This window comes from Morus notabilis, unplaced genomic scaffold (assembly GCF_000414095.1).
Source record: "Morus notabilis unplaced genomic scaffold, ASM41409v2 Scaffold1508, whole genome shotgun sequence".
Taxonomy (NCBI): Eukaryota; Viridiplantae; Streptophyta; class Magnoliopsida; order Rosales; family Moraceae; genus Morus; species Morus notabilis.
In genome coordinates this window covers 44,386-69,848 of record NW_010361016.1, presented here as the reverse complement: position 1 = coordinate 69,848, position 25,463 = coordinate 44,386, and the positions used below count along the sequence as shown (strand labels likewise).

The following is a 25,463-nucleotide window of genomic DNA, read 5'->3' as shown; positions in this document are numbered from 1 at the left end:
AGTAGGGAAAACATTAGGAAGTGAAAATTTCCCTATGGTACACTTTAGGATAGAATGTTAAACGCGTGATGTTTTAAAGATTTTGTTATCGTTTTTCTTTCTGCTGTTTTGTTTGAGAATCTGCTTTATGACTCTTAATACAATGTTTTATGTATTACTAATAACTTTGTTGAGCTACGATATACAAGTACTAGCATAACTCAACTTATAAAGTACATACCTGTGAACCATAATCAGAGAGTAGAGAACCAAAGCCCCCCGATTGCACTGCAGGAACATGTTACTTCACGCCCATAGTGAAACAAAATAGCGCTTTCCTAGTTAAATTTAGCAAAGTAGAATAATCGGAATATTTTTCGTATGCATGATGATGACTTTTCTTCTTTTTCCTTGAATATGAATAAGGTTCTATTCTTTCTGACTTGACTTCTTATCGTAGATGAGATCTGTTATTGATGCAATGGACCCCCTTGATTGCGTTTTCGGCTATCCAGCAATGGAGGAGATTCACCCCCCTAACCCTTCAACCACGTCTCCCCGAACGCATACTCGTAACCACAAAAGAGCTCACCGCAGGCGTCGAATGCGCCATCAGGATGTTTTATTGAATTCTCATCATGCATAACTTGGAGTTTTATTTAAATGAACCTCTTGGAGGATATCATAGAGGAAAGTTAGAGGAAGTGAAAATGTGGAGTTGTGAAGGCCGTGTTTGGAATTAATCCCTTTTTTATTTTTTACGTTTTTCGAGAAAGAAAAAATAAAAACGTTTTTAAAACGGCGTTTGGCGCAATAAAGACAAAAAACGGAAATGAAAACGATTTTTTGGTTTAGTATAAAATAATAGAGAAATGAAAAACGACGGGTGCGTTTGGAATTGGTTCCAAAACGTTTTTGTTTTTTGTATGAAAATGAAAACAAAAACGTTTTTATTTTCATTTTGGAATCATTTCTGAAAATGTGTTTGGTAGTTTTATTCTGAGATTGTTTTTAGTTTAAAAAAAATTGAAATTGTGTTTGGTGGTTTAATTTTTAAAAACATGTAATAATATTTAAATTAATAATATATTAAATAAATAATAATATTAAATATATTAAATAATAATATATTAAATCAATATTATTATTAAATATATTAAATAAACATGAATTTTTACATGAGAATTGCAGAGGAAGAAAGTAGATGGCTGGAGACTGCAAATGATGGGAATCCTATCGATAAAGAAGAGGCATATATTTAGTCGTTTTTTATTTTTTGTTTTTACTTTCTCCTCTCTCGAGCAGAAAGAGAAAGAGAGAAACATTAATGGATTTTTTTACAATGAAAATAATCTCTTGTTAAAATTATTAAACGCATTTTAAAAATAATTTCTGTAATGTTTTCATTTTCATTTTTATTTTTATACAAAAAATAAAATTATTTTAAAATGAGTTCTAAACGCGTCCTAAGGTTTCCAAGTTTGAGAAGCTTTGCAGAAGAAATATTTGTATTGGGGTTTTTACAAGATCATGTACATACGTTGTTTATGCTGTTTCAAAGTAGTTTTATGCGTTAGTGCTGATATAAATTCAAGCTTTACAGGGACACTCCTGGCACTCTTACTGTCAAGCTCCTCTAATTAGAAGAGAAACTAGTTTATTATGATGCAATTGTATCGGAACTTTTTGTACAAGGCCTTAATGGCAACAGTAATGACGATGATCATGATGATAGCATACATGAAAAAGATAAGGAAATGTCAAAAGTCACTACGAGAGTCGTATGGATTTATCGTTAGGCTATACTATTTTTGTGTGGTATTAAAAGCATAGTTTGGTCTTAACACGTGTTTACTACTTTCTTTTTTTTTTTTTTGGGTATCGCTAATATTGATATGTCAAGTGGGCAAAAGTGATTCCAGTCATTTGATGGTTTGTGAAAATTTTCCAACGTGTGGCATGGTTTGAGAGGGAAGTAAAATAGACATCAAGGATTAAGATAGAACCTGAAACTTCCTCGTCTTTTTCTTCACTGATCTGATATGTCCCTTCTTTTTTTTTTTTTTTTGTCTTGTTTTGGCCTTTACGGTCCCGGAATCAGAAAAGCATCTTTATCCGTCTAAATAAATATAGAAAGGAAGCAGAAATTCTCTCTGAATTTCTGCAAAGGGTCGATGTAGTTTCTGGATTGTGTCCCATCTTTTTAATTTTCTTATTAACCAAATAAATTCAACAAACGCTACCAACAACAAAAAACTATATAAGGTTTTTTTTTTTTTTTTTTTTGTGGTAAAGGGGTTTGTTTTGGCTAAACTGATCTATTTAGATTAGTTTCTTTGTAATTTCTGAGCCTCTATTTTTTGTCGTCTATTTGCATAATTAAAGTTCCGGGCTCACAAAAAGACCAAAGCCTTAGCATCGGTCATTCGGTGGATGATAAGATTATATGTTTTTCACGAACAGAATTCGGGTTTAAATTAGGCCGTGGTCAAGATATTTAGATAATTGACCACTTCACGAAGAATTTTATACCACACTATAGTGCACTCTCTTTATAATTATACCCTCTATCTTTATAACCTATTTAATCTTATGAAAATAAAAAATAAAAAAAAACTTAATCAAACTTAGGTGTCTTAAGAGTTGAACTAAACAGCACAAAGCACGCAATTGACTCTGTTCACATACATATGAGCGTGCTTTCTGGTTTTGGAATGCTTTTTTTGCATCTAATCGTTACTTAAATCGACCCTTAAAAAGCAACTTTAGATTAAAAAGAAAAAAAAAAAAAAAAAACACCAAAAAGCTTCCAAATACATACAAGATCAATAACAATTAACACAGATTCTTGGATTGCTACGTCGGTGTATTTTTTTATAGTGTGCCTCTAAAGCGACGTTTTACATACATCCAAACCAAGCTAGTGATGTCCTATTTACCTATAATTAAGGTCTTGATATGGACCATTTTGTAAGCTTTCTCTTCCATCTCTCTCTTATTATTATTAAGTTTTTTTTATTTTTTTTTTTAATTTTATTATTTTTGCGGTGAGTGTTAGGTTAAGGTACTTACGCAAAATTACCATGCAATTGCAAAGATTTTATATGTAAAAGCAGAAAAAGTACCACGTGGCTTTGGACCCTACCACACGCGTCAAGACCACATACTGAAAATGAAACAAACTCTTGCCAAATTCAGGCTTTATACGTTAAATATAGGAAGATTTGTTATAGCCTATAATCTAACGATAAGTCATCTTTTCCTAGAAGGATCAAGGAACCTTCATTTCTTGTCTTTGCTTGGTGGGAAAATAAATTGTCTTTCCTTGTCTTAATTTTCTGTATTTACAAATATATATATATTTATATAATATAAAAATTGGAGTGAATAGGCATGTGTATTGATTAGTACCTGAAATGTTGTTACATTTTACCATCAATGTAGGCAAGTTTGATATGTTGTTGTTCTTGATAGAAATGTGTTTATGAATCGAACCTCTTTAAAATGCATCGGATTGTTCATGTTGACAAACAAATGACAATCTAGTGGTGATCATTGTTAGTTTATCAATCCATTCTAAAAGCTTAAGCTGTTAGGAGGTGGGCCAATAATAGTTTTATACTTTAACACTTCCCCTCACGTGTGGGCTAGACAATGGACAATCGTGTGGGTAAATTAATTGAAAAGCCCAATACGTGAATATTTAAGCCCGAGATAAATTAAAGATCCAACACATGACAATTTTTAAATGGAGATAAATAGTACAATTATAAGGATTTGAACTCAGAACATCCCGCTCTGATACCATGTTAGTTTACCAATACATCCCAAAAGCTTAAGCTATTAGGAAGTGAGCCAATAATAGTTTTATACTTTAACAATCATGACTTGAAAAAAATAATTAAAAAAAAACTAAATTTAGAGACACTTTTTTTTTTTTTCCTTTTCATGTATGTCACAGAAAAAAGTATAAATTTAGGACACGTGAATTAAAATATAGCGCAGCAAAAATGCCTTGATTTTTGAACGAAGGGTTGTTCTTTCTTCTCACGAATTTTAAAAGTTTTGAAATGTATGGAATCTATTCTTTTTAATTTGTTTCCTTTTTAAGTTAACATAAACCAAAACAAGGAAACTAATGATTTTGGATTTTATTAGCTAATTTGGCTTTCTTGAGTCTCAAAGGAGAATGAGAATATTGTAACATTATGAACTACTTTTTTTCCGCCGCATAGTGGATATTGCACGTAAGCTTCCCCTACCGCGTACTAGGGACTAGCCTACTAGGTAGAATTTTAACCTTGTGAACCTAGCAAAGAATAAGAGAAATAATTTTTTTATCACTTTCTATATTTATAGTTTAATATTGTGAATTTTATTAATATAATATATTATTATTTAAACAAAAAAAATATGATAATAGATCAAATGTGAATGCAGAGAGTGACAAAATAAATAACAAAAAGAATAATGTTAGCATTTCTTTAAAGAACAATGTTATATATAGGGAGAATTGACACCGGAAAATATCCTATCTCCAAGACACTGTTTTTAAAAGTTCTTTTATTATAAGGACTTTATCTGGCATTCTCTCTTTTTTATAAACAATGATATTCATTGTTTATCAACTGTCGGATATATATTAAATCTGATTAAAAGTCAAATCAGATTAAAAAAATAATACATATCAGACGACTGATAAGTAAGAAACACGAATATTTTTAAAAAAGAGGGAACACTAAAAAAATTCTCTTTATTATATTCAATTAAACCGTCATATTTTATTATTACATTTTTTTACCTGATTTTAAATGCACATATCAACTTCGAAATTCGTTGATTGCTACATATAATCTCCCACAACCATGTCCCTTTTTTTCTTTCTTGTTGAAACCTAATAAAAGAAATTGGAAAATTGGCACGAATTGTCCCCAAACTTGTCAAAAGGTGACAGTTTAGTCCTCAAATTTTGTTTTAACGAAACGAGCACCAAACTATTTAAAAGGGTGTAATGTCGTCATTTCCGTTAAATGCCGTCTAAAAGTAAGGACCAAATCCTCACCTATTAAAGTCAATTGGAACTAAAAAATCACATCATAAAAAAGTAAGGGACTATAATATCACTATTTTATGTTATTATGCCGTTATTTTTTAGACGGCATCTGACGGAAATGACTATATTGCACAATTTTAAATAGTTTGAGGTTTCTTTTTTGTCAAAAAAAAAAGTTTAGAAACTAAATTGCCACCTCTTCAAGAGTTTAGAGACCATTCCTGTAATTTACCGAAAGAAATTAACAAACAAGCACACAGCCCTCCTTAACTTAAACAGAGGATGCAAAAATGTGGGGGAGCTATTGAAAAGAAAAGAAGGCAACATGTTAAGAGAAGTCCCCACATAGTAATAATACTAATAGAACATCAAAAGAACTCGAGATGACAACTTGATTTGTCACTCACGTGTCCCATAGAAGAATGATGAGGAGAGGAAGAGAATCGTTTCAATTTTATCGGATGTTCATCAAGAAACGGGTTTTTGATTCTTATGCTTCTTTAACTATTCCTACTTATGCTTTAATTAGCCGATGAAATACTAATTAAACACTGAATAATGAGCACAATAATGACCATAATAACAACAATCACATTATTGTTGGGAGTGCTTATAATTAAAGCTTGAGTTTTCATACTTCGTACTATATCCCTGGACTCAATAAAGCCCACATACACATTCATGTGCCATCATTTATTGATATTTCTGCCATTTGCCCCCAGTACTCATAAAACCGCCCTGCTGCATATGCTCCTTCCACAACTCCAATGCATATGGAGACAACAAAATCCAACCCCACATTTTTTTTTCTTTAATTTTTATTGTTCCTTCTAGATTTATGTAGTAGAATATCTTTATAAAATATATATATATATATATATATATATATATATAATTATGATCATCCTTGCCTCTTCAAAGTGTCATTTTCAATTTGTCTTCTAAACTTTAAAAACTCTCATTTTGTCTCTTAAATTTTGGATGTCCCATTTAAGCTCTTTTGTAAAAATTTCAATTAAAATCAGATTGAAAAGAAGATTTACCTGTGATCATATGATTTTTATCTGTTTGTTTTAACAGATATTCAAACATAAATAGCATATAGCTGCATTACTCACTTTTTTCTATCTGTTTTTAATAGAAATTCTAATATAAGAAGTAAAGTGAGAACAATTCAAAATTAAAAGAGTAAAGTGAGAGTTTTTAAAATTTGAGTGATAAAATAATGATGACTATAAAATTTAAGTGGCACCGGTAATAACAATCTAAAAATTTAACGGTAAATAATATTTTCATAGCATACAAATAAGATATTGTAGAAGTACTTTCTATAATGAGCATATTTGGCACTCTATTTCTTTATCATACAAATGATAATTAGAACATGTCACGTCACATGCAGTAATATTTTCTTTCAAGTTATAACATCAATAAAAAATATTTCAAAATATTTGAGTAACTTTTAAAGAGTAAAATTTAAAATAAATAAATAATTTTCCAATTCAATCAAAGTTATGAAAAAAAGACAAACTTTATAATAATGTTATTCACAACAAATCTAGGAGAGAGAAATATCAATGGTTTAAAACTCTCCTTTTTGGTCTATAAACATAAATACAAACTCATTAATGAGTTGGTGCACTAATAAGAATGTGTTTATCTCTTCTCTTCTCATGATATGTCTAGAATTTAATCATTCACAACCTTACGTTACGATCTCTGCTTCATATTCTCGTTAAGTGTGTGGTGACATGAACGAACTGGATATAGAATTGAATCAGAGCATTTCTGTTCTATCGGGAGAGCTCAATATGTTGTCTAGCGCTAGTTGTGTGATGACATGAACAAAACTGGACTCATTCTTTAAATAGAATTGGATTAGAGTATTTCTGTTCTATTGATAGAGCTCGAGATTTTAAAGTTACCGAAAGAATTGGGGGGGAATGACACCATTAGCCCCAATTTATTTAGCAGGAAAAGGGGAAAAAAATGCAATGGCATGTGTGGTAGTTTTCCCCGAACAAAAGGGGCAAAGTCAGACCCCAACTCTCTTTTCTGTGCAGTGATTCTCGCACTTTTGCCATTCTCTCCATGACTCAACCCATATCCCAGAAAAAGGAGAAAAAATATATAAATCATTTCCAAAAGCCTTTGCCTTTGTGTCGAAGTTGTTCCCATTCTAACAATTCCTCTTCTTCCCATCAAAGATAAAAAATTCCCTCTTTCTGGGTCTCTCAAATCTCCCACACACATACCCAAAATTTTGCTTCTTCTTTCCTATCAAACCAAACAGAATAGTATCTCCCAAAAGAAAAAGAAAAGAAAAGAAACCCACAAAATCTTTCTTTTGTTAATTATTTTATGATTCCTGCTTTTATCAAGATTTCGATTCTTATCAAGAATTGGACTCCACTCTTTCTCTCTCTACTTCTTCTTCTGTTATCAGCAACAACAACAGCCATGAAGGTTCATCCAATGCCCAAGAAGCGAAACATCACGATCCAATACGACATGAGCTCCTCCTCGAGAAACCCACAAGATTCCTTTCTGGGTCTGGCCCACAAGAAGCTCCGCCGCCTCCCCCACATCTTCAGCCGCGTTCTGGAGCTGCCGTTTCGCTCCGACGCCGACGTTTCGGTCGAGGAGAGCGCCGATTTCTTCCGATTCGTCGCCGAGACAGACGGCGTCGGCGGAGAGGTGAGGGCCCACACCGTCGAAATCCACCCGGGGGTGACCAAGATCGTCGTCAGGGAGAGTGGGTCCCACTGCGAATTGACCCTCGACGAGCTCGAGCTCGACGTCTGGAGGTTCCGCCTGCCGGAGACCACGAGGCCGGAGCTCGCCAGCGCGGTCCTCGTCGACGGCGAGCTGATCGTGACGGTGCCCAAAGGCGGCGACGGCGATGGTGGCTCCGGAGACGCCGGAGAGGTTTGGGGCGATGGCAAGAATGGGGGTTTCGGAGGAGGTAATGTGGGAGGTAGGCTTGTGCTTGTACAGTAATATTTTCAAAATTTTAGCTCTTGTTGTTCTAAGGTTTGAACTTAGATGATGATGATGATGGTATGGAAATTGTGAAACTAGTCGTTGTATGCCTCTTTTTGTTCAATGAATGAATCAATCAAGAATTATCTTTTTTTTGCCCTTAATTGTAAATATATTGATTACTGGATTATTATTAACTTATCGGTGTTAGTTTGACCTGTGTTTGTGCTAATTGCATTTGGGTTATCAGAGTTTTAGCTAGATTTTTTTATTTTTTATTTTTTAATTATAGTAGGATGGCTTGAAGTTTACAGTATTTCCATTACCCATTTGGGTTCTGGATAAAGCATTTCGTTTTAACTAATTGCATGCTCATTTTGTAATGCAAGTGTGAAACAAGGCACAGAAAACAAACTTTTCTTCTCTGTAATATCTGGTTTTGATAATATTGGATGGTCTTATCTTTGAGATTTTTGTCATGGAAAATGTGTGTATGTATAGATCATATGGTTGGCCTGGCAAGTTAATGCTTCAAATGCAATCTTGTCAAATGCTTCAACGTGTAATTATATGCCCTTTTTCTTTCATTTTCTCAATTATTGATTTTAGCATCTCACGTTATTGTCTAAATTCATAGGCTCAAGTCCTTTTGCCCTTCTGCATATGAGTGTTTTTTTTTTTTTTTCCTTTCCTTTTACCTAATCTTGATGATTCTGATATTTGGTTGACCGCATTTTCTGATTATAACCCTTTGACATAACTTACTTGTGGTGAAACTAAACCGTGTATTAATATTCAAACATCAAGAACTTGTTCTCTTTTTTCCTCTTCATTGTTTGAATATATTCTTCTGACCCAACTAGTGGGTCTATATATATAAATATACATAAATATATATATATATATATATGTACGGTCCACTTGGTGCTATTTAGGTCTTCTTGTCTTTTCGTGGATCGTATGCGATTGTCTCACATTGGGTAATATTAATTTAAAGTCTTCCTTTTTCACTTTTAGCAATGGTATTTCAGGTCCTAGTTAACATATTATATGTATAGCCAAGAAACGGCCTTTTTAGCCCTTTTATTTACATTTGCTTTGACAATTCTTTACTGATAAGAGCTCTCTTGTTCTTTTATGATCAATGAGTAGTCGATGATCATGATGGTGGGTCTCATGAGTTGTGAATATCCACAGTTTTTTTTTTCCTTTTTCTTTTTTGAAGATAATCTTATGCATCTCTCCAGTTTTGTAATAGAAAACTAGTAACTGTACTATAAACTACTGCTCTTCTGGCCCCCCTTTTCTTTGTCAATGCTTCACAAAATATTCATTCTCATCCATTCATTTTTGGATTTCAGATCTGATGATAAGGAAATCATCACAAACTTTTGGGATGTTGTGGTTGGATTTTTGCCTGCTCTGAAGTTTTTGGTTCCTATAGATGTTTACCTTGAAATATGCCATTATTGAAAGTTTTGGAGAGTGTTTACAATGGGTCTGTTTTTAAGAGGTTTTATTGCATTTCTAAGCAGGCCATTTTCCTCTTTTCTCGAATAATGAATAGGGACTTTCTCTGGTAGGGCCTTTGTATTGGTAGGGTTAGTTTTTAATCGTTGGATCTGATCAAAATCACATTAGATTGAAAATGTATGCAGAACATACAGTTTCTGATATAAATTTGACGGCTGAAAAAAAAAAAAACTAAGTAGTTCATTTTTTTTGTCCGACCAGAGATCTTCCTTATTAAATATAGAGCTCATTTATTTATTTATTTATCTAGTTTTGTTATGAATATATGGAACTTAACTGGCCAGCTGCTAAAATATTATATCATTCAGCACTCAATTCTTTTTTCACCTCATATTTTGAAGTCCTAGTCAAGGGATGTGTTGTGCGCTTATCGTCTTCTTTCATTGCTTTTTTCTTTTCCAGTTTCACTTTCACTTTCGGTTTCTGCATCTTCAAAAGTTATATTCTAATGTGGTCCTTGAGGTTGTAACGTGAATTATTTTGATTAATATATAATTTCTCTTGGGCTTGCATTATCTTCTCTTGATTATCATAATCATATTTCACTCTCTAGTTTAATTTTTGTCGACTAAATCTCTTGCTCCTTTTCTTTTCTTTCTTTTATTCCGAAGATGACTGTTTTAAATGTTTAATGGCAACACTAACTTGCGGATGAAGAGTGGATTTGAGAAGAATTGAAAACAATAGAAAATTTGAGGATCAAACTGAAACTTTTAACGAAAACTATATTTATAGTAATCGTGTTTATCTCTAGCAAAGGAAGGTAAAATGGAAAAGGTGTGGAGGCATTTTGAGTCAGTTAACATCATGGCATCGTCAACTGGTGTCATGTCAACGCAAGTGGGGAAGAATTTGTTTGTATGATTTGGGGTTTCACTTTTAGATTTGTATGACTGGGATTGCATAAAAGTTATTCCCAGTGCCATCTAACGAGTCTCCTTTCTTTTCGTTTTCTTTCTTCTCTTTTTCCCTTTGTTTTTTCATGTGGAATTTGTACGGCCATGGGCCACTTTTACTTGGTAGGAGTTAGGACTTTGAATAGACATCCAACGATGGAGAATTTGGCTCCCCAGGCTTATACACGCGTTTGTGCACAATATATATATATATATATATATATATATATTGTCTACTGTCTCTCACTCTGATGTAATAACGTAATATTGTAGTTGTTTAATGTAACGTGAACATGAAGAAAAACGTAACACTAAGAACTTTAACTAGCTCACACTATTATTATACTTTAATTTGATTATTTACTATAATAAGAATGTTAGAAAGGTGTAATAATAGTCGGAAATAATTACATATCTTGATATCTCACATAGATATCATTTAATATTGATGTTATGTTGAATAAATACCATCTTATGTTTTACACTTTTGTATGTATATTATGCTGGAGGGATGGTCCTCGAGGGACTGAAAAAAAGCAAAACGATATATATATATATATATATATATATATGCTTGGTAAAGAAACGGGAAACTTTCAGGAATCGAATATTGTGGAGTGATGATTCGATGGTGCAATTCCATGCAAGTGGGTTAGTTCCAAAAACAAGGATCAACATAGAAGCTTTGATGGTCACTAATTTCACGAGAAAAATGAGGCTCGTAATAATGGAATCTAAAGGAGAAAAATACAGGCCTCCAGAAAAAATATCACCAAAAGAAGGATCAACACACAAAGCTTCATGGTCGTTAATTTCACGAGAAAGCTTCAAGCTGAATTCACTCTTGATTGGCACGGTTCGCAACGAATTGGAAGCGACACACAAGATATCATCCATCTCTTTTAAAGAGTAAAATGTTCGCCTGATTTCTTTCACTCATAAACCATAACAACTACCACAAACTGTTTCAATATATAGCACAAAGACAAAATTGACGAGCCAAGCTCAACAGATACAAAACCCTTTAACTAGGTAAACTCCACACTTGAAGAAAAGGTTTGAATTTTCCCTCGCATTTTGCAAGTATTTTACTCAACCCAACTTACCAAAAGCATGGTCAGTCTCACAATTTAAATCAAAACTCAAACTTTTTTGCTACAGTATTTACTCTCATAAAAATTCAAATTTAACTTTTTTACTATAATATTTTTTCACATAAATTCACTTTTCAACGTAAGTTCACAAATTGAACCCGCGAAACGGACAGACCCTAAAGCTCTCAAATTGTGATAACCTAGTTCTGATACCTTACACACTCTGCTCAACAGAGGAAAACATAAAATGCAAAAGGTTCATCTGACTTTCACCTAGTTTTGCCTGACGCATCCTGTACATTACCTAGTTTTTGACACTTGAGAGGTTAAACAATCTTGAGCAGCCAAATGTTGAAAGTTACATGGTTGATTTGGTTAAAACTTTGAAGATACTTCGAGGCAAAAATTTTAATGCACTGATGGATCCAAACTTCATAATTGCAAAAGTATATTAGAATTCACTTCACTCCTCAACTTCTAAATCAAACACCCCTGGCGGTCTAGGAAACCATTTTCATATCGTTGAGTTTTTCGAGTTCTCGTTTTAACAGACCCACCATGTTTAAGAAAAACACTTAATAAATCATCTTAATTACTTGATGTTAAGTGACATATTGTCAATTCACATATCTCAATATCAAGTTGCTGATACAGGTTAGAAAGATAGTCCTTCTGGCAATTGAGTCTCTCCACGCCAATTTGTTTTTCAATTTTTTGGACTTTCTCAGTTTTGTTGGGGAGGCACCATATGCGAAATTGGCCCAACACACTTTAGGAGTCTAACTTGACTCAAAAGGTTAATTTATTAGGTCTTGGGTCCTTTCATGTATATAAATCACTTTACATTCTCATCCACTTTCTAAGTGGGACAACACACACATACACTTTTCTCAACAATCTCTCCCTCATATGCGTGTTCAACGAGCTCCCCCTCAAACTAAAATTTATAGTAGTCGGCATATCCAAGCATCACACTTCAATAGGAGTCAACTCGAGCATAGGAAAAAAGGCAAAACCATGTGAGTCTAACAAATGCTCCATCATCCGCACCTGCTACAACAACAATTGCAGGATCACCAACTCCATGGGAGGCAACGTGAGAACTGCAACCGAGTGTGATCGCTTGACCATGCGAACCATTGGCTCTGATACCGCTTGTTTGGGAGACACCACATGCGAAATTGGCCCAACATACTTTAGGAGCCCAACTTGACCCAAAAGGTTAACCTATTAGGTCTTTGGTCCTTCTATGTATATAAACTACTTTACATTCTCATCCACTTTCCATGTGGGACAACACACACATGCACTTTTCTCAACAAGTTCCTAAACAATCTGATTAATCTCTTTTTTTCCAGCTTGAGAGACTTAGTTTACCAATCAAAAGATTCAGGCGTATTTGGTGGGTCTGTTCTGCTCTGTTTACTAATCAAAAGATTAAGGCGCATTTGGTGAGTCTGTTTTGTTAGAATATCTATTTTCTAGGTGTTTAACAACTTCCATTGTAGCCTTTTCATGGCCACTGGTGTCTAAAGACAATCACAAAGTCCATTACTTAGAGAGTCTTTATAAAAATAATGTTGAGAAACTGCAATCCAACAATATATATGGGGTAGCCCTATGTCCATGATCTTAGGTTGAAAGAAAGGCCATTGGAGAGCTAGAGATGTAGTAGGGGTGTTTATCGAATCTAAAGATGCAAGAACGGGTTGACCCGTTCTCTTTAAGCCCACACAGACCGTGAGCCAGGCCGGACCAGCCCACGAAATTTGTGAGCCAAGTCGGGCCGGCCGTATAAGAATTATCTCAACTCAGCCCACACCACAAGTTAATTTTACATGGCCATGCTGGGTTGTGTCGTGGGCCAGGATGGGCCGTTCCATGGGCCTTGAATGGGCTGGCCCATTCAAGGCCTATCTCAGCCTATCATGGGTTTAGATGGGCCGCCTATCTAAGCATGCAATTTTTAATTTTTATTTTTTAAACAAGTTAACAAATATAAAAGTTTGAATAGTCAATGGAAATATGAAAAATGGATATTTTATTTACGATTGCCTCATTAAAAACCTTTCCAAGAAAAATTAAGTGGAACAAAACCTTGGTGAGGAAAAAAGAAAACAATTAGGATAATCATACATAAGATGTTTACAAAATTACTAAAAAAAAAACATAAAAAAAATAAATATTGTTCATAATTACAACGTATTACTCCTAGTGGGAGTATGAGAAATGTCAAAATTTTCAAAGTCATCAAACCCATTATGGGCCTAGACGGGCCGGCCTAGCCCGACCCAAGACCTACCTGGCCCATGATTTTTCATGGGCCGTGCCGGGCTGGCCCATGGGCTGATATATGTTGGTCCAACCTAACCCAACCTACTAATATTTATAGGTTGGGTCATGCCTTGAACAGTGACGGGTCGTGCTGGTTCGGCCCTTCACTGTGTCAAGATGGGTCTGGGCCGGCCCACGGGCCCCGATCCATTATTGCATCTCTAACCAAACCGGTGAATCCGATTAATCAAGGGATAAAATTGAAACTAATTTTTTAAATATGATACCTTTATTGTTTCCAAAACAATAGTCCATGACTAATGAACTAGTAAATTATTGATTATAATTTAAATAATTACTAAGTGATAGACTACTAATCAGTGATATATCACCAAACAACCAAAACTGATTAATTGTTTCCAAAAAAAAACATCATTTTTTAATTTAACAAAACTTAAATATTTGCATAAGGAACTTTCTATAGACATAGTGTACCAGTAGTGTCAATTTTAACCGTTAGAATATAACAAAATTATATCATATTAAAAAATGTATATAAAATAGACAGCTGAAAAATAAAAAGATACCACTAGTTTATTTTTATTAATCCTACGATTGAAGCTCCATTTACATAAAATAGGTTTTTTTTTTTTAAGTATAGCCATTTTATTTTAAACCCCCCAAAACATTCACATATCCCTTGAAGGAAAAAAGCAACAAATTTCTGTTCTGATCAGTATATTTAATACTTCTGTTCATGGGCAAAAATAAATAAATGAATAAAATAAAATAAAATAAAACGTTTCGTTGTTATCGTCGTTTTCAGATCTATTCGTCGTTTTTATGAATTACTTCTCTTTACTCTTTTTTTTTCTGAGAAAGAACTCTTGGGAGCAAATAAAACAACTCGTAAATACTAAAACCCAAACCCTCGAAACTGAATCAGAGAGAGAGATAGAGAGACAGAGAGAGAGAATGTTGAAGTTCTTGTCGAGAGTGAACATCGAGTTCAACACGTTGGATCCACGTACAGCGTCGTGCATGGAGTTCTTGGCACAGTGCAACACTCGCAAGGCGAAGGAGTCGAACCCGGCCAGTCAGGTCCTCGTCAAGCGCCGGACCGACGACGAGCCGCCCAAGATCGCCGTCACCTTCGTCAACGGAGTCGAGGAAGTCTTCGACGCCACGTCCACGCCTGCCCAGAGCATAAGGACCATGATTCTCCAAAAGGGTCAGTCCCTCGAGACCGAGCAGATGTTCCGCGAGGCCGGTGAGCCCTGGCCCGTCCTCATTCCCGAGGAGGAGCTCCACCAACTTCTAAATCAAACACACCTAGCGGTCTAGGAAACCATTTTCATATCGTTGAGTTTTTCGAGTTCTCGTTTTAACAGACCCACCACGTTTAAGAAAAACACTCAACAAAACATCTTAATTACTTGATGTTAAGTGACATATTGTCAATTCACATATCTCAATATCAAGTTGCTGATACAGGCTAGAAAGATAGTCCTTCTGGCAATTGAGTCTCTCCACGCCAATTTGTTTTTCAATTTCTTGGACTTTCTCAGTTTTGTTGGGGAGGCACCATATGCGAAATTGGCCCAACACACTTCAGGAGTCTAACTTGACTCAAAAGGTTAATTGATTAGGTCTTGGGTCTTTTCATGTATATAAACCACTTTACATTCTCATCCACTTTCTATGTGAGACAACACACACATGCACTTTTCTCAACAATCTCTCCCTCATGTGCGTGTTCAACGAGCTCCCCCTCAAACTAAAGTTTCTAGTAGTCGGCATATCCAAGCTGATACACTTCAAATAAGAGTCAACTCGAGCATAGGACAAGGGGCAAAACCATGCGAGTCCAACAAATGCTCCATCATCCGCACCTGCTACAACAACAATTGCAGGATCACCAACTCCATGGGAGGCAACGTGAGAACTGCAACCGAGTGTGATCGCTTGACCATACGAACCATTGGCTCTTATACCGCTTGTTAGGGAGACACCACATGCAAAATTGGCCCAACATACTTTAGGAGCCCAACTTGACCCAAAAGTTTAACCTATTAGGTTTTGGGTCCTTCTATGTATATAAACTACTTCACATTCTCATCCACTTTCCATGTGGGACAACACACACATGCACTTTTTTCAACAAGTTTCTAAACAATCTGATTAATCTCTTTTTTTTCCAGCTTGAGAGACTTAGTTTACCAATCAAAAGATTCAGGCGCATTGGTGGGTCTGTTCTGTTAGAATGACTCAGTTTACCAATCAAAAGATTAAGGCACATTTGGTGAGTATGTTTTGTAAGAATATCTATGTTCTAAGTGTTTAACAACTTCCATTGTAGCCTTTTCATGGCCAATGGTGTCTAAAGACAATCACAAAGTCCATTGCTTAGAGAGTCTTCATAAAAATAATGTTGAGAAACTGCAATCCAACAATATATATGTGGTAGCCCTATGTCCATGATCTTTGGTTGAAAGAAAGGCCATTGGAGAGCTAAAGATGTAGTAGGGGTGTTTACCGAATCTAAAGATGAAAGAACGGGCTGACACGTTCTCCTTAAGCCCACGTAGACTGTGAGCCGGGCCGGCCCAACCCACGAAATTTGTGAGGCAAGTCGGACTGGCCGTATAAGAATTATCTCGACCTAGCCCACACCACAGGTCAATTTTACATGGCCATGTTGGGTTGTGTCGTGGGCTAGGATGGGCCGTTCCATGGGCCTTGAATGAGCTGGCCCATTCAAGGCCCATCTCAGCCTATCATGAGTTTAGATGGGCCGCCCATCTAAGCATGCAATTGTTAATTTTTTATTTTTTTATTTTTATTTTTGAATTTTTTAACAAGTTAACAAATATAAAAGTTTGAATAGTCAATGGAAATATGAAAAATGGATATTTTATTTACGATTGCCTCATTAAAAACCTTTCCAAGAAAAATTAAGTGGAACAAAACCTTGGTGAGGAAAAAAGAAAACAATCAAGATAATTATACATAAGATGTTTACAAAATTACTAAAAAAAGAAAAAACATAAAAAAATAAATATTGTTCATAATTACAATGTATTACTCCTAGTGGGAGTATCGGAAATGTCAAAATTTTCAAAGTCATCAAACCCATTATGGGCCTAGACAGGCCGGTCCAACCCGGCCTAAGAACGACCTGGCCCATGATTTTTCATGGGCCGTGCCGGGCCGGCCCATGGACTGATATATGCTGGTCTAACCCAGCCCAACCTACTAATATTTATGGGTTAGGTCGTGCCTTGAACAGTGACGGGCCGTGTTAGCTCAACCCTTCACTGTGTCAAGATAGGTCTGGGCCGGCCCACATGCCCCGATCCATTGTTGCATCTCTAACCGAACCAGTGAATCCGATTAATCAAGGGATAAAATTGAAACAAATTTTTTAAATATGATACCTTTATTGTTTCTAAGACAATAGTCCATGACTAATGAACTAGTAAATTATTGGTTATAATTTAAATAATTACTAAGTGATATATCACCAAACAGCCAAAACTGATTAATTGTTTCAAAAAAAAAACATCATTTTTTAATTTAACAAAACTTAAATATTTGCATAAGGAACTTTCTATAGACATAGCGTACCGGTAGCGCCAGTTTTAACTGTTAGAATATAACAAAATCATATCATATTAAAAAATATATATAAAATAGACAGCTGAAAAATAAAAAGATACCACTAGTTTATTTTTATTAATCCTACGATTGAAGCTCCATTTACACAAAATAGGCTTTTTTTTATTTATTTTTTTTTAACTATAGCCATTTTATTTTAAACCCCCCGAAACATTCACATATCCCTTGAAGGAAAAAAGCAACAAATTACTGTTCTGATAAGTATATTTAATACTTCTGTTCATGGGCAAAAATAAATAAATAAATGAATGAATAAAAATAAAAATAAAAAAATAAAAAAATAAAACTTTTCGTTGTTATCGTCGTTTTTATGAATTACTTCTCTTTACTCTCTCTTTCTTTTTTCTGAGAAAGAACTCTTGGGAGCAAATAAAACAACTCGGAAATACTAAAACCCAAACCCTCGAAACTGAATCAGAGAGAGAGATAGAGAGACAGAGAGAGAGAATGTTGAAGTTCCTGTCGAGAGTGAAGATCGAGTTCAACGCATTGGATCCACGCACAGCGTCGTGCATGGAGTTCTTGGCACAGTGCAACGCTCGCAAGGCGAAGGAGTCGAACCCGGCCAGTCAGGTCCTCGTCAAGCGCCGGACCGACGACGAGCCGCCCAAGATCGCCGTCACCTTCGTAAACGGAGTCGAGGAAGTCTTCGACGCCACGTCCACGCCTGCCCAGAGCATAACGACCATGATTCTCCAAAAGGGTCAGTCCCTCGAGACCGAGCAGATGTTCCGCGAGGCCGGCGAGCCCTGGCCCGTCCTCATTCCCGAGGAGGAGCTCCACCAGCCGGCACCGGTAACAAAGGTTAGTATTTTTCCTCTGTTTGTTTGGGATTTTGTCGTATGTTGTCGTTGGAGCATTTGCCCGAACACTTGGTGTGGGATTCGTGGTTTGTTGTTCTCCTAGAATGTTTGATGAGATTTCGATTGATTTTATCATTTTGCGTAGGAAGTTGTAATCTTTTCCCCTCGTTTTGTTTTTAATTTAAACTTGCAATCTTCGATCGAACATGGTCTGTGATACATGGTTTATTGTCATCCTAAAGATTTTATCATTTTTTTCTAAGGAAAGTTGTAATCTCTTCCCTCTTGGGCTTCTCTTTGTCTCTTTTTTTTTTTTTTTTTTTTTTTTTTTTTTTTTTTTTTTTTAAGAATTTGGATTGCTCTGCCAATTTACATTGCCTTAGTGTTGTTTAAGCACGGATATGGAGTTTTTTTTTTTACATGAATTTATGCTTATTCATAATTTGATAAGTCTTGGCCCATTTCTTGCCATTTTATGGATTTCAAATCATGATTTAGATAGAACTGCATGACATCTAAGTTCTTGTTAGAGCCGTCTGTGTGTTTTGTCTTATGGTTTATCCGGTACACATGATATTTGGAATTTTGGGGCAAAAAAGTTGAATTTGAATTTTTGTGAGAGAAAAAACTGTAGCAAAAGAACTTGAGTTGTGATTTGAGTTGTGATTTGAACATGGTAGTAGTGAGTCGAGTTTTCTGCTTCAGAATGTGTTAGTAGTGTGCGCTAGAACTGGTTGGATATGTTTGATATCCATACTCAATATTCTTTGAATTCCATGTTAATTTGTGTAGATAACAATTATGGTACTACTTTGCGCGTGATATTGACATGAAAACAATTGAAATTTTTGGCTGAAGGGCACGGCCTAAATTCGCTGTGTAGACTTCGATATTGCTTCTCATAGATTATCTTTAAAGTATCAGGAATAACTAATTCATGTTACTTTTGATTATGCTCACAATGAGTTACAATGTTAGATTCATTTCTCAGTCTGTCATTGTGACCTTTCTTTCACAGCCAAGGAAAGCAAAAGAGAAGAAGCAATAACCGTATTTTTGAGATTGTAAGGGCAGTATTTTTGAGATTACAAGGGCACAAGTCTGATGTACTTCAATGGACTTGTATCATTGTGGTGAGGTTTTCTATATGCAGGAAAATATTCGAATGGTGCTTTGTATTTTGATGCTCGTAATTTTCACTTTGAATGAAGATTTTATTTGCTTCATGATGAATCTGTTCTCTACTACAAGTTGTGGTAGCTAGAAACTTTTTTTTTTTTTTTTACCCAGTTTGATATCATGATTTTGTAGCGTGAATGACAAAAAGGAAAAACATATTACATATGTAATACTTTGTCGACATGGAAGATATATTAGTGTTTCAAAAGGGCATTCATCTTCAACATTAGTGAGTGGGCGCACTACTAAATTTCCCATTTAAGGTCGATTGGTCGGGTTGTTCAATCTGACTTGTGCTAGATTGTGTGAATTCCTCGAGTCACTAAAGGCTCGTTTGCTTCACAATATATTCATAACTGAAACTTTTTATTACAGTGTTTTCTTTCACATGAGTTCACTTTTTAATTCAAGTTCTCAACTCGAACCCGTGAAACGAGCAGACCCTGAATTTTTTCTACAACATTATTCTAAGGTATTCTCTTTATTTTATTATTTAACTTTGTTTCATTACGAATGACGTTTTTGAATAGTTGTCGTTTTTTGAGTTCATCCTATTTTAAACTTGTTTTCTTTAAATTCACGTTCTTTTTTCAGTTGATTGCTGTTTGCCGCTTGCTGTCGTTTACATTATTCTAAGATCGGTATCATTTTCCTATTTCCGCCGTTTTTAAGCTTAGTGCCGTTTTCTAATTGTTGTCGTTTGTTAGTTTCTGGTTGGTGTCGTTTTCTGGCAGCGTTGATGTCCTTTTGTATATGTATATAGTCACATGACAAAAATCAAATTGCAATGTTCCCTAAAAAATAATGAAAAAAAACTTAAATGGCATGCTTCTCAAGATGTAATAGTTAATTCGTCTGATCATGGAACGCCTAAATACATTTGGCATCATATGAGTTGCAGAAAATGGCTTGAGAAATGCATTTAAAAAGTACTACACATGATATCTACTCATGAATTAAAGGATTCTACTGTAAGGCCAAGCTCACGCACAACTTTCTATAGTTACGTTTCTGCTTCCTGAAGACTCGATATTCTGCATTCTCATACAAAATTCACGAGATTACTTTGGATATCTCTTGGTTTTATGCCCTTCACATTGTTACTTGACTTCCATGCAAATATTCTTCGTGCAAATCCATCAACTGTTCTGCCACCTGCTTAAGTTACATAAGTGATCATAACATATTTGAATAAATAATCATCACATCATATATAATGATCACACACACACACACACACATATATATACCTCTTCAACGCTGCCATCTTCGATGTCTGTGTTGAAAGAGAGAAGCATGTTCTCATGGAGCAGATTTTCTACATCTTCCACGTAAAGAGGCGCTGTGCAGAGTGTTATACATATCAAACCGCCGGTGTTAGATTTTTTTTGTGAATCCATATTTCGTAAAGCAAATGCAATGTGCTAATGATTGTTACATATCCTTAAAAACCAATATGTAATATGTATAAACCTTTGGATTGAGAGAACCAGGAGGAGATATCATCGGCAAGTTGGTGGGATTTGTTGAGGGAATCATGTCCGCCCCATTGGTTCTGCACCGCCATTTGGAGGCCGTTCCATCGTGACAAAATCGACGCAACGCTGTCTCGGAGATGAGGGCTGCCGCCGCCGTCGCTACAGACGTCAAATGCCTCTGGCTTTTGAAGGGTAGAGGCCGCCACACTAGTAGTATCAATACCACGTCGGCCGTCGTTCATGGATTCCATGCATGCAAATTCAATCCCACTTCTCTCTCTCTCCTTTCTCTCTCTCTCTCACCACGAGACAAGAACGATCGGAAAGAGAGAGCAAGGAAGAGAACCTCCGGAAAGTTTGGAGGTGGAGAGAGAGGTGAGACAGAGAAATGTGGGACTATGGCTGTGCGTGAGTTGGCCAAACGTCGAACTTGGTAAAAAGTGCTTTCTCGTTAATTCACTGTCCAAATAAAGGATTTGCCTTTACTTGGAAATTAGGCAAATTACACCCAATTTTCTTTCTTTGCTTTTTTTTGTTTTTTTTTTCCCCCCCTCCTCTCTTTGAATATTAGTGACATAATTTAACCTTATGTATTTGGCTAGGATTTGAATTCAACTAAAATACAATACAAAATCTATATGGTAGATAGAACGACGGGGAGTAGTTAGCCTCTAGAAGATGGAAAGCACAATGATTATGGATATGTGAGTGCACAAATGCCACAAATGGAGATATTTTATAACTATTTTTTTTAAGAAAATGTGTGTAATTTCTTTAATATGTTTCCTATCTGTTTTGGTAGCAAATTATACATTTACTCCTCACAAAATAACTTAAAAATTATTTGCGACAACACTTCACTATTTGCAACGACACGTGTTGTGGGAGAAAGGTTGTGGAATTCTTATTTGCGACGACATCTGTAATGTCGTCACAAATAATATTTGGGGACGTACCCACTTTCCCCGCCTTCTATTTCACTGAGGGAATACAAAATCACTTTTTGCGACGACATACATTATTATCGTCGCAAAAACATTTTGCCATCGCCAAAATAATCCTTTTTGCTCAGGGAAAAAATAAAATAAATTTTATTTTGCGACGCCAAAATAATGAGGTATCATCACAAATAATTTTAAGTTATTTTACGACGACATGGCGCCGCAAATAGTCTTTTATGTCGTCGCAAAAAAGTCTGTTATATAGCAGAGCCTCCTCCTCCATTTTTTTCGATCGGCTTCTCTCTCTCTCTCTCTCTCACTCGGCCTCTCACCGGTTTTCTCCAGTTTTCTCACCCCAAACTCTAAAAATCTCTTTGTATTCTCTTCCAAATCAACAATATTATAAGTTTTATTTGTTTTTTCATCCAAAAAATTCCAAAATCTCAAAGTCCGCCGCCACAGCCGAAATTCGCCGCCGCCGCCGCCCTGTTTATCTTGCCGTTTTTAGCCCCCGTTTCAGTGGGTTTGAATTTTGTAAGGTTTTTTTATAATTATTGTATTTTTTAATTTAAAATTTATGAGTTTTTTTGTTATTTGAATTGTATATAATTATAGATTATAAATCTTGAACTTTGATTAGTATATATTTTGAAATTTTGATTATAGATTAAATTTTAGATTATGAATTTTGAGATTGTTGAAATTTGATATTAAGATTGTTAAAATTTTAAGATTATAATTTGATTTAGGTTGAGATTAAAAGTTTTAATAATTGTTCTGGGTGGCACATCTTGCAGTTATAGTGTGCCGAAATCTTTTAAAAACTGTTTTTTGCAGGTTTGAATTTTTGGATAATAAGAAAAATATGTCGTTATAATGCCAAAATTTTATTAAAACCTATTAATTTTAAGAATAGAAAGAAAATTAAAAATTAATTATAAACATTATGAATGCAACAATAAAAAAATAACCTGTTCATAAAATTTGATAAAACTTATAAAATTGAAACATGAAATGTTAAACTTTCTTTATAAACGTGATTATATAGTCACAAGAAAACATAAAGTATGATTAGATGTGCTATTGTTTTTATAGTCAAGATGCCAATTGACAATAGTTGGATACATCTGAAAAATCGGTTGTCTGATCAGTATTGGGAAGGGTTGTCTGTGTTTATCAATATTGCCAAAGATTATGTTGATAAAAGCGGTTGTACAAGTTATCTGTGTCGGAGGTGTTTAAACCATAAGTATTTTTCAATAGAAACAGTTAGAGTACACATACACCAATATGGTTTCAATCATTTATATACAACGTGGTATTACCATGGCGAATACGATGTTGCGACCAATCTAATAAATGAATCAGTTGACGAGATGATTGCAGTTATACATGATGTTGTTAGAAATAACTCTGATCATGATATGCCAGACAAAGTAGAAGCTGAAGTGTTAGGTGATGCGTAGGACGATGAATTTAAAGAGTTGTTATCTAAGCTCGAATCGGCTTTGTATCCAGGGTGTATTAAGTATTCCTCATTGAATTTTTTGGTGAAACTCATGCATTTAAAGGTGTTGTACAAATGACCCAATGAGTGTATGAACTTTGTTTTGAAGCTGTTGAAAGATGCATTTCCTAAAGAAATTAAACTTCCAGATTCGTATTACGAGGCGACGACGAAATTGGGTAAACTCGGTTTGGGCTATAAAATAATACATATATGTAAGTATGATTGTGCATTTTTCTGGAAGGAGAATGCTGATCTACAGGTTTGTCCAGTATGTAACACTAGTCATTGGAAGAGTAAAAAAACAAAAGGTAAAAAAGTACCTCAGAAAGTATTACGATATTTTCCTTTGAAGGATCGATTAAGGCATCTGTATAGCTCGCGTCACACTGCAAAGGAAAATACGTGGCACATGCAGGGGCGTTCGAAGGATCCAGACTTAATGTGTCATCTAGTTGATGGTAGGGAGTTGAGTGATTTAGATATGAAGTATCCTGAATTCGCTCGTGAACCAAGAAAGGTTCGAGTGGGTTTAGCTACTGATGGTTTTAATCCTTTTGGAAGCATGAGCTTATCATATAGTATGTGACTGGTGGTTCTTATTGCTTACAATTTACTTCCTTGGTTATGCACTAAGGATCCGTACAAGATGTTGACACTATTGGTTCCCAGCCGAAATGCCCCTGGAAAAGATATTGATGTATTTTTGTGACCACTTGTTGATGAACTTAAAAAGCTCTGGGAAGTGGGAATCATTGTTCGTGACGCTGCTTCAAATGCATCGTTTAAGATGTGTGCTGCATTGCTAATGACTATCAATGATTATCATGCACGTGCTAGTTTGTCTGGCTGGAGTAGACAGGGGTATTTAGCATGTTCGTCATGCAAGGTATGCACATCTAACTAGGTTGATGTAATTCAAGCGAGAGAATTTCCAAGTTGATTTTCTGACAAGGTATGCACATCTAACTAGGTTGAATTTCATTCTGAATTTAAATAACAAGTCTAATTTCAGTTTTTTTTTTACAGATATACAATCTTCGACAACGTAATGTTCCAGAAGCCACCGATCAATTAGTTTCACTATCATCTGGTTCAAGCTTCTCTATTCGATCATATTCCGGTTGTGTAGTCAATGGAGTTAAGTTTTTAACATACAACCGAGACAAGGACCGGACCACTAAGAATAGTGGCATTTATGCCCGCGGGGCAAATAATCAGGTTTTCTACGGAGTTTTAGAAGAGATTTATGAATTACTACACATTAACAACAATTCAGTCTTCCTTTTTAAGTGTAAGTGGTTCGACACTCTGGCAGAAAGAAGAAGAATTCAACAATACAAGAATAGAATAAGTATCTTCGTTAAGGACTCGTGGTATGAGAATGAACCATTCATTTTAGCTTCCCAGGCGGAACATGTTTTTTACGTTGATGATTTATATAACGGTCCGAATTGGAAAGTTGTGGAACATTTTGGGCATCGACATATATGGGATTTTTCAGAAGAGGACGTCGACGAGGTCACGATAGTTCAAGATACAGAATCACAAAATGTTGAGTTAGTACTTGAACTACATGAACTGGATAACTTAACATTTGATCGACCTGATATCGAAGCAAATACTGTCACGTTTGACGTCAACGCATACTTGTGGGCTAAGTCACCTGCTGAAGATGAAGCTGACTTTATTGACGGGATGATGAAATTGTGTTTGACTACATTGAAGATGAACCCGTCGATTCTGATGATGATGACGACGTAGAAAGTGCTGATGATGTTGTAGACATTCGTAGTGACAACGAATATAACCAAAGTAGTTACCTTAAATTTATGAGTTTTTTATAAAATTTTTAAGAAATTGTGTACCAAATAAAGTAACAAATAATTTTTTTTACGACACAGCATCTCGATGTCTAGCCCAGTAGGTACATGCGCTGGCTCTGCAGGAGGATCACAGCCTCCACCTGATCTAACGAGATTCCCGACACATTATCAGTCAGGTATTATACTCTATAACACATACTCCTAAAACTTATTACTTATCAAACTCTCTATAATCAAATT

At 35.3% G+C, this 25,463-nt stretch overlaps 5 protein-coding genes across 5 annotated transcripts in view; 4 read left to right on the top strand and 1 right to left on the bottom strand.

Moving 5' to 3' along the window:
- Positions 1-742, top strand: part of LOC21388891 — a 2,539-nt gene extending 1,797 nt beyond the window's left edge. The window contains exon 6 of the mRNA XM_024165466.1: positions 440-742. Coding sequence (XP_024021234.1) covers positions 440-625 — 186 coding nt within the window. The 3' untranslated portion in view covers positions 626-742. The remainder of the gene's footprint in view (positions 1-439) is intronic.
- Positions 743-7,107: 6,365 nt separating this feature from the next.
- LOC21388890 lies at positions 7,108-8,178 on the top strand. Its single transcript, XM_024165462.1, has one exon. It carries the CDS (start codon positions 7,394-7,396, stop codon positions 8,030-8,032), a length of 639 nt encoding a protein of 212 aa, XP_024021230.1. The 5' UTR covers positions 7,108-7,393; the 3' UTR covers positions 8,033-8,178.
- Positions 8,179-14,786: 6,608 nt separating this feature from the next.
- On the top strand, positions 14,787-15,155 carry LOC21388889. Its single transcript, XM_010097841.1, has one exon. The coding sequence runs from the start codon at positions 14,787-14,789 to the stop codon at positions 15,153-15,155; it is 369 nt and encodes a 122-aa protein (XP_010096143.1).
- Positions 15,156-17,838: 2,683 nt separating this feature from the next.
- Positions 17,839-19,525, top strand: LOC21388888. The gene is made up of 2 exons (XM_024165467.1): positions 17,839-18,293; positions 19,311-19,525. The coding sequence occupies exons 1-2, from the start codon at positions 17,937-17,939 to the stop codon at positions 19,338-19,340; spliced, it is 387 nt and encodes a 128-aa protein (XP_024021235.1). The 5' UTR covers positions 17,839-17,936; the 3' UTR covers positions 19,341-19,525.
- Positions 19,526-20,563: 1,038 nt separating this feature from the next.
- On the bottom strand, positions 20,564-21,213 carry LOC21388887 (pre-rRNA-processing protein TSR2 homolog). Its single transcript, XM_010097839.2, has 3 exons — positions 20,945-21,213; positions 20,722-20,813; positions 20,564-20,626 (listed from the first exon to the last, which is right to left on the bottom strand). The coding sequence occupies exons 1-3, from the start codon at positions 21,198-21,200 to the stop codon at positions 20,564-20,566; spliced, it is 411 nt and encodes a 136-aa protein (XP_010096141.1). The 5' UTR covers positions 21,201-21,213.
- Between the last annotated feature and the right edge of the window lie 4,250 nt (positions 21,214-25,463).